The 15,222-nt window shown below is 36.2% G+C and overlaps 1 protein-coding gene across 1 annotated transcript in view; it reads left to right on the top strand.

Moving 5' to 3' along the window:
* Window positions 1–240: 240 nt before the first annotated feature.
* The window catches only part of LOC103477312 (stromal membrane-associated protein 1), an 80,714-nt gene continuing 65,732 nt past the window's right edge, over window positions 241–15,222 (top strand). Inside the window, exons 1-3 of the mRNA XM_008430360.3 lie at window positions 241–632; window positions 9,588–9,721; window positions 10,645–10,730. Coding sequence (XP_008428582.1) covers window positions 515–632; window positions 9,588–9,721; window positions 10,645–10,730 — 338 coding nt within the window. The 5' untranslated portion in view covers window positions 241–514. The remainder of the gene's footprint in view (window positions 633–9,587; window positions 9,722–10,644; window positions 10,731–15,222) is intronic.

The following is a 15,222-nucleotide window of genomic DNA, read 5'->3' as shown; positions in this document are numbered from 1 at the left end:
AATGTTCTTTTTTTCTTTCTAAAAAAAATTCTGATCCATCTCAAAATTTTTGTTTTTTCAAGTAAATGTTTGACTTTTTCAAACTCTGAAATTTCTGTTTTTTTTCTAGAACACTTATGAGAATAATCTCAAAATGAGTAGCAAATTTTCAACTTTTCAAACTTAGAAATTAACATGTTTTTTAATGAAATTTCTGAGTCATCTCAAAATTTCTGAGTTTTTTCTTATTTTGGCGGAAATCTACTCTTTTCTGTTTGTTTCTTTCTTTCTCCCCACTCTAAATTTGCGGCTGTGAATCAGGCGTTTCGCTGTAAATTCCCACAGTCCTGAACGCAGCAGGGATGACACCTCAACATCCATCCAACCTGCCGCTGCTAGCAGGTTGATAGCTAACCGGAGAGAGTTCAGGGCGGCGCGGCTTCATCATGAGGACGTCCCTCCATCGTTAACCGGCACCGAAGACTCCCACGGCTCCCCACCCAGCTGGACTCACCGCCCCACCGCGGAAAGCGAGATGACGACCCGGTCGGAGAGAGAAAAAGCCCAGAAACTGAACGAGCAGCATCAGGCTATTCTTACCAAACTGCTGCGAGAAGAGGACAACAAGTACTGTGCAGACTGTGAGGCTAAAGGTAGGCAGGACACGGTCCACAGTGACCGGGGGACACGGGGGACACGCTTGGACATTGTCCACCATGCACAGCAATACATGTCTCTGCTGCATTTTGCACTGAGATGTTTGTAATTTTCATTAATACAGTTTAAACACTCAGAGATTAAATTTACAAAACGAAAATGTCATTTTTTTTATTTTCAATTGAATTAAAATAAATAGGTTTATGAAACTTCCGCTGAGTATTTTCAAAATAAAACACTTAAAAAAAAAGTTTGTATCAAATTCCTATCTTTAAAAACGGTTTTTTAATATATTAAAATTGTGTATCTGAGCTGAATTCGTTTATTTTTTCCTTAAAATAATTGTCTTCTATTTTCTGTGTATATGGAGTTTAAATGCCTTTCTCTTATTATGTATCTGAACGCCTCTTTGTTCCGGTTGTAAGTGGGTTCATCGTGGGTAACTTGAGGCTGTAGTATCGATGTCGTGTCCTTGACTGGGTTATTAATGAGCGGAAAACGTGCGTGTCCCGTGGAGCAGCGTGGAATCTCAGGTGTTCTTGACTCTCTGATTGCGTCCTATTGAAAAAGGAAAAAAAAAAAAAAGCACACACCGGCATTCTGCTGCTGCAGCATCTTCACCAGACTCCATTGGAAAAAACGAAACTTTATCATTCTCTTGCACAAAATCATAAAATACAATATGAGCAAATACATGTGATAAAAGCGTAGATGTGCTTCCTCAATTCGGCATATTTCAGATATAATTAAAGTGATTATTACTGTGCAGAAATTTGTACGCATTTAAATCAATGGTTGAGCTACAATTTCCAACGAAATCTTGCTGTTTAATCAGGTTTTGCTATTATTGCATGTCAATGTGAAAGGATGCAATTTTGAATTGGTAAATTGGGTTTTAAAGGGCACATATCGGGGTTACCGCTGGGTGAGATGACGTCTCTTTTGCGTCATCGCCGCGCCTCTTCTGCAATCAGTGAGTCAGTGATTCATCTATCGGCTCTTTTTCTGCTTATTCGCTGGGATTGAGGAGCAGTTTTAGAGCTGGGTGGATTTTCAATCAGTTTTTTTTCATAGATTTATCACAAATCAAAACCTGAATATTCTGGCACACACGCTTGGAAAATACTTTGTTTTAATTAGTGGAACGCTTCAGGGTGGTTCAAGGTGCGGCCCGGGGGCCTTTTTGTGGCCTTTGGAATAATATTGTCTGGTCAAGATTGGTACAACGCAGATGGTCACTTTTTGTAATTAGGATGAGATTTCCATGGCAAGGAACTGATACAGCTGCTGACAACCGCTCAGAGTGCTGAGCTCTGCAGCCGTTGATCAGCTCTTTTAGTCTTCGGAGCGACACTGCATGTAGTTGTTGTTTCCTGCCAGCTGCAGGCGGAGTGTCAGAGGTGCGGCTGCATGCCTACATGACGAAACGCTGCAGAGTGCTGAATCATCTCGTCCTCTGAGCTGTAATTTCACCCTCTGTCCTACTTGTCTTCACACACTGCCCTACTTTTTTCCCTCCATGTGGATCCGTGACAGACGAGATTCTCCCTCATATCAGTTTCGTTCGTTCATTGTGTTTGTCTACTAGAGTTCAGCCTAGATGTGAATCAAGTGCTGCACAAGCTGTCTCAGTTCTTGGCTTGATGTCAGCATCAGTTTGGTTAGAAATTATGAATTTTCCTGGTTGGCACATTCTGTGCAACCTCAGCAGATCTTAGCTAGTAGCTTCAGGCTTCTCGCCGCTTTGATGACCTGTTTTGATAGCAGTTCACTGTCAGATGTGTGAAATACAAGGACAGCTTTAAAATAAATGGATGTTTTACTGCAGAAGTTTAACTAAACATTGAACAGTTTAGGAAAAAAAATCAATCTTTATTTCATCAGATTTATTCAGGGCCAAAAAATGTGTAGGTTTTTTTTTTTTAAACAAAAAAACATTACTTGTGCTAAATTAGCATATTTATGCTTATTATGCTACATTTGTACATTAAAGGAAGACAATTAAAGATTTGTTGTACTGTATCAGTGATGGATACTGCTTACTAAAACGGTAGTTGTGCTAAACCTTAAGCACTAATCATAACCATTAGTTCTGCTAACGCTACAGTGGTATTAAGCTTATATTGTGAAACATTTTTCAGCCATATTTTCCAGCTCTACTAAACTGCTGAACGAAAAATTTGACTTAGAACTGAAAGTTGAGCTCTAAAGATCTAGGTCTGAAGTTATATTTTGTTTTTTAAACAACAAAATCTTGCTAGAACATTTTTATTTTAATGTTTTTTTTGTAACTTTACTGTGATTCAAAAATCCACACAGATTTAGTCATTATCAGGTTTAACTGTCTTTTAAAAAGTATGACTTGGATCAAACCTTTTGGGGTTTCCTTCCACAAACTTCTTATTCTAACTTTTAACATTTACATTTTATTAAATATCAGAAATTGGTGCTCCTTTTACATTGTCGTGTCTTTTGAGAGATACTTATCTCATATCCAAGGAAACGTCTCAGATGAATTAAAATAATCTAATTTGGCTCGGGGATTGAATAATTTTGGGTGTAATGTAAATCCTCCCTGCAATGCCGTTTATCGCCAGCAGGTGGAGAACTCTTTTCACCGTCTCATTTTGTGCCTTTTTAGTTTGACTTAATCAGATGTTGCATCTATAAATGTCTGGTTTACAGTCATATCAAACAATCCATTATACATTTAAAAAATTCGAGTGTTTTTGTTTCCCTATTTAACTGTTAAGCTCATAATTTCCGAGTATTCATCATTTCTTAACGTGTATTTAGATTTTTCCTCTTCACATTTCTTGGATCTGCATTCCCTCAGGAAATCAGCAGGGGGCAGCACAGATCTGCTGTGTTTTTCCCTTATGGGTGTCTTGTTCTCTGTTTTCCAGCATTCGAGTTTCCACGTTATAGTTCTGTAATTTACAGTGAGGGAAATTTGTATTAATTAGCAAATGGAGGTTGTTAACCTTCAGTAAAGGAGAATTCAGCACAGAGATGGTTTATTTTCCTGCTTGCAGCAGCAGCACTCAGCCTCTTAACCCAAGATTAATGGTTTCCTTCAAAAAATTTAATAAATAAAATATAAAAAAATAAACCACACTATCTTGGCTAGATGTACATTGAGTATTAGGACATTTTTAGGATGTTTTATTGGAGAAATGACATGGAAGTGTAGACTAATACAGATATAAAATAATGTTTTTTAATAGCTGTCTGCTCAGGTTTTTGTGGTGCAGAGCAAAAGGTGCAACTAGGAAAAACCAGAACGGTTTGTTGCTAAAGAAGCTGGTTGTTCAAATAATGCTTTATTCAACTTTATTAATGGAAAATTGAGTGGAAGGAAAACGTGTGGTTTTGAAAGATGCACAAGCAGCAGCGATAACTAAATCGTTGAGAGTAAAAAGAAATCCAAATCAAATTCTGGTTGTTAAGTTAATGGATTTTGAATCTATTTAAAATATAAATCCCCTTTTTATATTGGATTAATGAAATAAATGCTCTTATATTTTCTTGGACTTGATTTAAGTCCACATTAGCAAGTTTTCCCCCTTTACTTTATGAAATTATCATTTATTGTAACCAAAGTAGGGCAGTAACTAATGATTATTTTAGTAATTAATTAATTGTAGGTAAAAAAAAATTGGGGACATTCTGCAGATTTTCATTTAACCAGTTAAGCCTATTTTTTAAAATATTAAAAATACATAAAAATACAAATAAACAATAATTAAATTCTTTTTTTAAATACGAAAATAAATTTTCTTTGCCTAAAATGCAGAAACATAGCATTGCTCTAGTGTACGGTTAATCAACTGTTCAAAGCTGACCTGAAGATTTTTTTTTCAATTAACCAATTAATAATTGTATTGCAAAAGGTGCTTAATTTTTTTTATATTACAGAATTTGAATCAGGTGAAGCTAAAACTATGCCACTTGAGGAGTTCTGGGTGTAACCTATTTCCAGATAAATGTTTTTTGGAAGTATAAAAATGTCCAAAAAGTGAATTTTGCACAACAGTTTTCCTAGAACAAGCCCAAATCACCACCCCGCCACCTCCATGCCTCACAGTTAGCATAAACACATTTAGGCTCATTTGGTGTTTGTTTTTCCTGCCAGACAGAAAATTTCTCCTCCAATCATCGGAGCAACACTCTGACTCATCATGGTTACTTGAAACATTTCAGCTTTGAGCTCAGCTCGTTGTCTCAGCTAAAAGGGTTGGCTGTGAAGGAGTGCAGCCACCGTTTCCTCCTCTCTGCCACTGTCGCACACTTCCCGACACAGCCGCCCTCCAGTTGTTCTGCTGACTGTCCTCAGGTTGACAGTTGGGGCTTTAATTTCATGCTCTGCTAGCTGCCCCCCTCTCCGCATCTCTTCTTGTCAGTTTGAAAGCTCAGCTGTCACTCATCAAGGCTCCTGGGTGTTTCTCCGCCTGTGTCTCAATGTGCTGGGACGCTTTGCTTTGTCGGTCTCCGTCCGTGTTTCACTTTGTATGCGTGTGCCGTCGGTGGACATGACACTAGCTGCGTTTTGTTAGTCTATATTACGCCTACGTCAAAACCCCCCTCACCCCAAACAAACAACAAAACAATATAAAATTTCGCCTAAAAAGTGATATTGAAATCACGCGTGAATAAACTTGTTCACGCGATATAATAAGTTTGTGAAAAAAAAAAAAACAAACATGGCGGCGACGGATGTAAACATAGCCATCTGAGACGTTAGCGTCTTATTCAGCCGTTGGACTGGAAAGCTGCGTATGCGGCGTCTTTTTATTTTATTTATTGGCGTCTTTTTATTTTATTTATTGGCGGTTGACAAAAAAACGTTCGTTACGCATTACCGCCAGTTTTCAACACATACGAATGACAACTTTTTTAACCCAACTGTGCGATGCCGTGAGAGCTCCGATGGAGTCAGCTGTACCTCACTGTGGGGAAAAATAACAACACACAAACCACGAAGAAGACTACTTCCTGTTGTCTTCTTCGTGGCTTTAGATGGTAGCTTTCAGTTGTTGATCACGTGACTTGTGAGATGTAAAAGTGTTCTGTTTGGCTGACAAACCACACATCCCAGCGCAACATTTTTTTTTATTGACAAAGGTGAATGTTGTTTTCGAAATGGACGTGTTTCCATTAAACACATTTATTTTCGTAATTTCATTTTGGTTAACGGAACTACAGCTATGTGTAATAATGTGTCTGAATACTTGTTTTCGCCGTGTTTTTGAGTAACTATCTTTCCATCTCCATTTAAATGTTTGTTGTGAGGTGAATGTAGGAGAATTCAGTTCAGCTTTTGTTGTGTTCAAACGGGAGGCTAGTATCTTTAACAACAGAAACAGAAAGCAAAATAAATTCATCTCCATAGGAGAATATGACAAAGATTTATTTATTAACTTCTTCAAGAATCAGAATTACACATACATTTTTTCAGGATTTGGCAGTATTTTCTCACATGACCAGGGTCAAACATTTTGGATTTCCTCACAAGATTTTTAAGGTTTTTTTAGACTATCAGCTTATTTCCCAGCACACATTTATCACCTAAGATTTGTTTTACTTTTTACCCTTGACTGTAGTTAAAGAGATGGGAATCATTCTGTATCTAAACCTCTGATATTGACATTAATAAATCTGAAATATCCTTTCCCTCATTATTGTGGCATTTAGCAAATAGAAATAATTTCGGTAATTCTAACTGACCTAAAACACAAAAAATGCAGTCTGATTTAACGTCGGACAGTAAGAAAAAAAAAGTTTTTTTTTTTGTAATGTCAGGTAATATGCAAATAATTTGATTTAACTAATATCACTTGATCAAACCTTTTCTAACATTTTACACCACAAAAAAGTAATAAAAGTATGTATGTAAGGTATTTTTGAATTTTAATGATTCGTGTTATTGTATCGAGTCAATATCGATATTGGCCAATACTTAAAGTTGCAATATTGTTATTGTATTGGAAGTGAAAAAGTTGTATTAGGACACTCCTAGTGAAAATGTCCTTATTTTCCTTATTGTTTTTTTTTATTTGGATAGATTATCAAACCTATTTCTCACCTCTATAACCGTTTTTAGATGAGCACCATGCTTTGTGAAAGTGGTTCCAATAAGTTGGACATGTAAAGTTTGTAAATATGATCACATTACCAGTAAAACGGAGATGATTTGAAAGCAGACCAAGCTGAAGTCTGATAGATATTGATAGATTTCCAACAGATAGAGTCCAGCTTACAATGGCTGAGCTGCTTGATTTTAGGCTTAACACTCATTCAGCTGCCTTAATGCCCCCTCAGGCTGGATAGCGCATTAGTGCCACTGCATTAGCACGATGATGCTCTTAGTCAAACCCAGCAAGCCCACTAGGCTTCCTGCACCACCATTATGTAGCCTGGATCCATAAAAGTTAAGCCGTTGCACTTTATGTGTTTAAAGTCACAAGTAAGCTTCATGTTCTGGACGGGGATGGAGCATGAGTGCTGCGGCGGGATTGCAGCCACTAGCCCATTAAAATAATTTCACTGTCATTTCTATGCTGTCTCCTATTCATCCCCATAGAGATTTGGTTTGAGGCTGGGTAATTTTCTGCCTCTTTCTACTTGCTGGTTGTTGCATCCCTGGGAAGATTTCACTGGAGACCACTTAAACCTGAGACGGGCTGGAAAATAAATCAATAATATATAACGTGATAAACACGTGATCAATATCAACAGATAATATTCAATATGTAGGATATTCACTGAGCTCAGATCCAGAACCGCACAGCATTCTGGGAGATGTAGACAGAGAAAAGGGCTGTAGCTGCTCCATATCTCAAGCTTAGCTAAGCAATGTTGGTGGAATCAACTCTCACTCTTTGGTTACCTAGCAACTCTGTCATTCTTTGGTTACCTAGCAACGACCTGTTGAGTAATTTTTGAAGCTGCAGTTTGAGGTTTTGCCACTGTGCCTCATAACTACTTAAAAATAATAAAAAAAACAACTTTGTGGAAAACTGTGGATAAAGCGGGAAAGGTCACGTCACCAGTTTGGAAGTAGTTCAGATATTTTAAACGGGAAGTTAATTATTATTGGTACTGACTGAAATAAAATGCTTATATTGTTACCAAGATGGGTTGGGTTTGATTTGGCCAAACATAAATATGTAACTTCAAAACTGTTTTTCTTTTTACCTCCATTTTATTTAATTTTATTTCCCTAAAGAAAATAGAATAAAAATATATTCATATATAGATTATCACCCTCTCTCTAAATATGTAGTGTCAGAGAAAATATAAAAATAAATCGAAATGTTAACTAATTTTGCCCAACCATAACCAATCTGAAATCATCTAGCAAGTGCAAATAAAAATATTTAAATAGGCAAACAAGACAAACTGCTGTAGTCCAACAGAAAATTAATTTTAAAGACGTTAAAAATGTTGACATTCCTTTTTTAAAGAACTTTAACATTGTGTGCAATGTCAAGAATCTTGTTTTATTATAAAAGGAAATATAAAAAAAAAACACAAAAAGCTTGACACCAAAATATGTCACAAAAACTTTAATTTCATATTGATTAGAAACTTTGTTAATTTAATTTTTTTCCATTTATCAGTCATTTGATATATACATTTTTACACCAGTGTCAAAAATCCTCGATTTTTACCGTAAACAAGACAATATGGCAGACGCCTGGTTTGACTCAAATCTTTCCCTGTGGAAGAATGTGTTTAAAGTCTGCTTTGTTGCATATTAATGAATGATCTGGCAGCTTTTTGTAGTTTATTGAGATTTATAGCACTTGGCAGGTTTGAACCAACTCAGAGCATTTTTCTTTGATGTAAAGCCTTTGGTCTTCAATCACAGCGGTGTTCAATTACAGCTTTTATTCATCAGGTGAAAATGATAAAGTATGCCGGCTAAAGTTAAAAAACGAAGCCTTTTAAAGTCTTAAGTGGAAAACATGCTGTTTTCTCTAAAGAGAAAACAGCATGTTTTCTCTTTAGTTTGATTTGTTTTCATGTAAACCACATATAATGTGATCTATTTTAGTGCTGTCTTTTTTTGGCATGGGCACCAAAAATGTCAATTTTTAGTTTTTCTTTCTAAATATAACAGCAAATCAATTGTATTTTTTTTATCTGCTAAATAATCAATAAACTAAATGCACATTAAAAAATAAAATAAAATAAGCAAGCAAGCAGTCTGATTACTGTAGGGAAATGGGGTGTTAATTATTGTAGATTTAAAACAAAAATGGGTCTTAAAATCAACGTTTTGCATAATTTTCAAAATTTTTCTTTTTGTTTTTTAGTATGTCTTTTTAGCAACAAGAACAGAATATCCCTCACTCTTCCTTTATTTTGCGAAGTTGCATATTAATAAAAGTCACTGGATTTTTTTGGTCTCTTTTACTAATAAATTAAAGTAAAAGCAAAAACCTGGATGAATATTTTGTGTTGCCCCTTCCTGGTATCCATGAAACTTTCCCCCCAATATAGTTTTTTAAATGTGGATCTGCATGAACTGCAAAAAAACAAAACAAATAAAACCTTTAGGCTATTTTACAACTATGATCATTGACTACCCAGAATCGTTCCAAGGCCCCCTGTGCCGCTCTTTGGACACCCCTAATCTAGTTTAATCAATAAGAATAGTTTATATTTTAATGTAAAATCTCTAGAAGACATTTTAAATGTCAAAAATAAATAAACCAAACAATATAAACAGCAAAAAAAAATTATGGACTCTCTGCAAACAAAATTGTCCTTTTTTGTTGTCCAGTAGAAAGAGAAAAATGACAAATCATCCAAATGGAAATGATTGAGATTGTTTTAATTTATCTTACGATTAATTGATTTATTGCGACGGGCCTAATTATAATGTAATGTGTTACATTTGAGCTTTTAAAGTGAAAGTGTTCTTCTTCCTCTTCCTGTTAAAGGGCCTCGATGGGCGTCATGGAACCTCGGGGTGTTCATGTGCATCCGCTGCGCCGGCATCCACCGCAACCTGGGCGTCCACATCTCCAGGGTCAAATCCGTCAACCTGGACCAGTGGACACCTGAGCAGATCCAGGTATCTGAACCACAATGTGAGCCATAAATGATCAATGTCTTTGCTTGAAGTAGACACACCTTTTCTGTCTCATTCACTCATTTGCTGGGTTAGACGTGTGGAGTTTTTATTTCTGAAAATAAAGAAGAAAGATGGGGATTTAATGAAAGACGTTGGGAGAAAAAAGGATTTGTGTCGTTTGAAAACGACTTGAGTCGTTTGCCTTTAAGCCCAAAAGAAAATCTTTTATTGAAGCAGCAAAGATGATTCAGATCTAAAACCAGAGGAATTATTTACCACTGCAAGGAAGAACGTCTGCTGCAGTTATATATATATATATAATGTGTATACATATTAGTGCGCCCTCATCCATCCGTCCATCCATCTTCCTGGTTGTCAGAGGAACTCGTATGTAAACACATGGATATATTGTTAGCCTCTTGTGATTAGCTTAGTGTTTTGTTTACTTTCCTCAGTCCATCCTGTGTTATCAGACGTATACGAACCTTCCAGTCGTTTTTAAATCACTGTCGTTAATAGATTCAGCTGTTTGGTGTGTGTGTGTGTGTGTGATAAAGTAGCTGGATTTGCCTCTCCATCAGCTGTGTGTGAGTGGAGGAGCGTCTCACTTAGAATGTTAATCACTGTATTCAGTGACTAATTAATTCTGGATGCCTGATTATTCCGACTCTGTCTCCTCCGTTTCTCCTATCATCACCCCATCCATCACCTTCCTCTTAATTTGGCCTTGTTGCATACAGCCAGTGTGTCCTTTCACGGTGTGCGCGCACGCATGCAAAGGAGTCGGCGGGAAAAATGAGCTGAATGCAAATGTGATGCGTGAAAGAACCTGCTGTGCACTGGGATGATTCGTTCACCAGTCGCCATCATTTCTGATGCCGCTTCTTCTGTTTAAGTGTTTATTTTTTCACTGTTTTTTGCAGAGCATGGTGGACATGGGGAACACCAGAGCCCGCCAGCTGTATGAAGCCCACCTACCAGAGAGCTTCAGGAGGCCACAGACAGACCAGTATCCTCCCTCTGCTTTGTCACACTGGTTATTCACAGATCCCATCATGAAGTCACATGGCTGGGTTTCAACAGCTAACAGCAAGCTAGCTTCTTAATAAAGATATTTAAATATTACTTTTAACAATTTAAGAATGATTTGTGTGAATCTTTATGGAGCTAAATTGAGACCATAAAAGTTTGGTCAAAAGAAAAAGATTTGAAACTGAAAAAACTAAGCAAAACTAGAACTAAATAAAAGAAAATAAACAAAAAAATTACTAAAAAAATGAAACTGAGAAATCTTAAAATTTAAAAAACAACAAAAAATTTGATACTAAAAGAAAATTTATATGGAATATAAAAGATTTTAAACAAACAAAAAAATGAAACTAAAAAAATTTGATACCAAAAATATGAAACCGAAAGTGTTGAAATTTAAAAACAGAATAAAAAAAATTTTGACACTAAAAAAATTGAAACAAAAATATATGAAATAAAAAAGATTTGAAACTGAAATTTTTTTTTAGCTATAATAAATTTAATCTAAAAATAATTCAAACTGAAAAAAATGTAACCCAAGAAAAGAATCAAAACAAAAAATAAAGTAGGGCCAAAATTTTGAATTTGAAATTCTAACAAAAAAATAATTGAATCTGAAAAGTAGATTTGGAAATTATTCTCAATTTCATTTTTATTTTCATTTAAAAAAAATTTCTGGGTAAAACATAGAATTAAACTGAATAGATCCGACCTTATTGATTGGACTCATTATCCAATGTATTTTTTCAGTATTGGTACCGACACAGATAATACCGGATCGCTACATCTATCCTTTCTATGGACCCTAATTACTATTTTCTGTCCCACATTTTGTAATTTTCAGAAACAAGAAAGGAAAGTTTATCTCCATTTGACCTGGGAGACCCTGAATCTCAGCTGGAGGTGGTTGAAATGCTTCAGGTTTTTACTAAGGAGGTGAAGCCACTCCTGCTGAGAGCTGCTGTGACTCTGAAATAACACAGTCAGACGTTTCGTATTTTTCTCGTTAAGCATTTCTATTACTAAAAATCAGCCTCGCCACTTCGGTGTCATTCCACGTATTTTCCTCAGGACTCCTCCAGCTGCGTCTGCAGCAGCTTTCAGTTTCCCCCCTTTTCTGTGATGCCAGACATGACAGTAACTGGATATGTTCATGTTTTAGTCCAGTAGGCTGAAATAAATAATCTGTGTGTGAAACGTGGCTCTAATGCAGTATCTGGGATCTGGCAGGGCCCATTTGCATTGTTCTTCATTCTTTTGAAGTTCATTAGTTGTCCTGACAGCTGCGGCGCTGGCTGAGAGCTGCAGATAACGGACCTGGGATTAGCAGAGCGACCGCTGTGTGTGTGTGTGTGTGTGTGTGTGTGTGTGTGTGTGCGCGCGTGTGCGTGTGTGTGTGTGTGTGTGTTTAAATCTCATTCGTAGGTTTTTCTGCTGGGAGTTTTTCTCCCAGTGCGTGTGTCAGTCCTCTCTGGGTACTCTGGTTTCCTCCCAGAGCAATCGGTTAATAAATTGTTCCTCAGTAGAAGTGTTTGCATGGTTCTGTTCTGTAAGCCTTTCACAATAACACATTTTGCTGGATGATAAATTGTCCTAGTAATTATTGCAATAAATGATAATAATTCAAGTTTTCTCCCTCACAGATCAATAAATTTTAATTTTGTAAACAACATGAAACACTGGAACTTGAAGATATTTTATATATTCAAGCTAACCCCCCCAAAAAACAATAAATAAAACAGAAATAAAAAAACACTTGTATATTTTTAATTTGGCTTTTATATACACTCAAAAACATTTTTCTGCAATTTTTTTAGTACTTCATCTATTATCTTTAAGGTTTCATCTTCCAGTTTAATTTGTAAAAGTTTGAATTAAAGTGCGTACAATTTTTTTTACACATTTGTTACAACTGCCGGTATGTTGTGACAGTACAATATGAAATAAATAAAACAGAAAAGAGATGAGACTTAAAAAAGATTGATACAAAAAAATTTAAACAGAAAAATTGATATGGAATAAAAAAGATTTGAAACTGAAAAAACAAAATAAACTGAAAAAATATAAACCAAAAAATTTGATACTAAAAAATTAAACTGAAGAAGTTGACACTTAAAAAATGTTTTGATACTTAAAAAAAGTTAAAAAAAAAAAAAAAAAGAAGAGGAAAAACACTTGAATTTTTTTTTATTCGGCTTTTATATAAACACAAATTTTTTTAGCACTTATATTTTATCTTCTAAGGTCTCATCTTCATTCACATTCCTCTTGTTTAATTTTTAAAGGTATGAATTAAAGCTGCAATACATACATTTTAAAATTAATATGTTTTTCACATTTGCTGCAACTACTGATATGTCATGACGGTATAATATGAGATAATCTGAAAAAATCGAGCTCCTCTGTCTTCTTTAGTGCTGTCAATAATGGTTGTGTACATGCCACACATAAACAAAATAGGCTGTCCTGAATGCTAAAGCTAGTTAGCATAACCACCAATGATGGCGGTTAAAAGGTTAACCAGAAACTGTAAGTTGTTTCTCAACAGTTGGCACATACACCAGCTCTACACGAGCTGATTGACGGCGCTAAAACCCTCCTCCTGGCTCTGATTGGTTGTTTTTGATCAGGAGCGCCACATTTCCTTAGATGACAATAATAGCTCAGTAGGAGGTGGAAGAGATTTTATTAATCAGATTATCTGTATCACAACACAACATGGTGACCGTTTAAAAAAAAAGTAACATTTTTTTAATAAAAATCCATACTGCAACTTAAACCTCACAAATTATCCAAATGAAGTAGAAAAATATATGAACCTTTATTCTGAAATCTTGTCAATTAATCTGTTATATTTCTCCATTAACTTTTATAGAAGCAGAAGCAGAGAAGCTGGACTTCCTCTCCATGACTTTTGTATTTTGGCTTAAAATTAACATAACACATTAATAAATCATATTTTTTTGTTGTTTTTCAGTTTGGTTATATGTGCAATACTTTGTCAGTGGCTCCTTTTTAGATATTTGTTCCTAAATCTGTTTTTGTTGCGGCGTCCGACCTAATCAGACGCTTCCCTGCCGTCACGCATCTCGTGCAATGATGCTGTCATTTCTCTCTTTCTATCCTGAGAGGCACGGTGGTGGATTGCTGCTGTTTCCACTCCACTGTGATAAATAAAGGCTGCGTTTGAGATGCAGGCCTCCTCCATCCTATCGCTTAGCTCCACCCGTGTGGGTGGTCATCGCTCCTCAATCTTTTGAGGTCTATTACTGATCTGACAGATCATTGCTGCTGAAATGGGGAGATAAGAGGTCTGGGATTAATGCTTGCGTTGTGATGCTGTGGGTTGGGATATAGTGGGAGCCTCAGAGTTTGTACCCACATTTGTGTATGTGAAATATATTTTGTTTACAGTCGCAGTTGTAGGAACCGTTTTATAACCAAATTTCTATAAACCTCGATCAAATTGATCACTACATGCGTTTAAAAGCTGTGGTATGTAACTTTTATAAGAAAAATTTGTTTTTTTACATATGTTTTTAAAACTGTCACCATGTTGTGACGGTATGTTATGATACAGATAATCTGATTTAAAAAAATGTCCCCCACCACCTACCTGGGCTAAGAACTGTGGCGCACCTGATCAAAACCAACCAATCAGTGAGGAGGAGGGTTGTAGCGCTGTCAATCATGCTTGTGTACGACTGTTCTACGTAGTAATGGCGGAGAAACGACTTACAGTTTCACGAAAGCCTTTTAGTTGTCGTCAATGGTGGTTATGCTAACTGACTAGCAATAACATTCAGAACGGGCTATATTGTGGTGAACCAGCTGCAGCGTAGCAGATAGAAAGGGGTTTGGGTATGAGCAGCATATACACAACCATTATTGACAGCACTAAAGAGGACAGAGGAGCTTGATTTCTTCAGGTTAACTAGCTATGCTAGCTGCATGCTAGCACAGTATTCTAGCTACTACCAATTCTATGCTAGCTAGCTGGTAATGTACTAGCACCAATGCTATGCTAGCTGCAGTGCATACCACAGCATACTAGCTACACTGTGGCTAGCATAGCACAGTATGCTAGCTATAGCACTGGTGATGCTAGGTACAGTGTAGCAGAGAGCATGGGGGGGACCCAACAAATATAAATTACCATTTCCAAGAAGAGCTTAAATCTCTCAATCTTGAAATCAATGGCTCAAACAAATCATTCGATCTGTGTGTAACCATCTGAAGTTAATCAGAATGTTATAAATTCTTATTAACTCTGTTTGGCACCAAGTTTGAGATGAGATCATATTGTTAACACTTTTCTGAAGCTACTTGTTTTTAGTTTTTAGTGCAAATATCTTACTGCACTTGAAATAAGACAAAACTAACGTACAAGTAACTTTTCAGCAGGTTATAGGAGTTTTAAGTCAATAAGACGATAAATTGTCCTAGAAGTTATTGCCACATTGTTGGTATTG

Source organism: Poecilia reticulata, chromosome 15 (genome assembly GCF_904066995.2).
Source record: "Poecilia reticulata chromosome 15, P_reticulata-male-v2, whole genome shotgun sequence".
NCBI lineage: Eukaryota > Metazoa > Chordata > Actinopteri > Cyprinodontiformes > Poeciliidae > Poecilia > Poecilia reticulata.
Note: the sequence above shows the minus strand (reverse complement) of the source record. Positions and strands in the feature narration are given on the sequence as shown.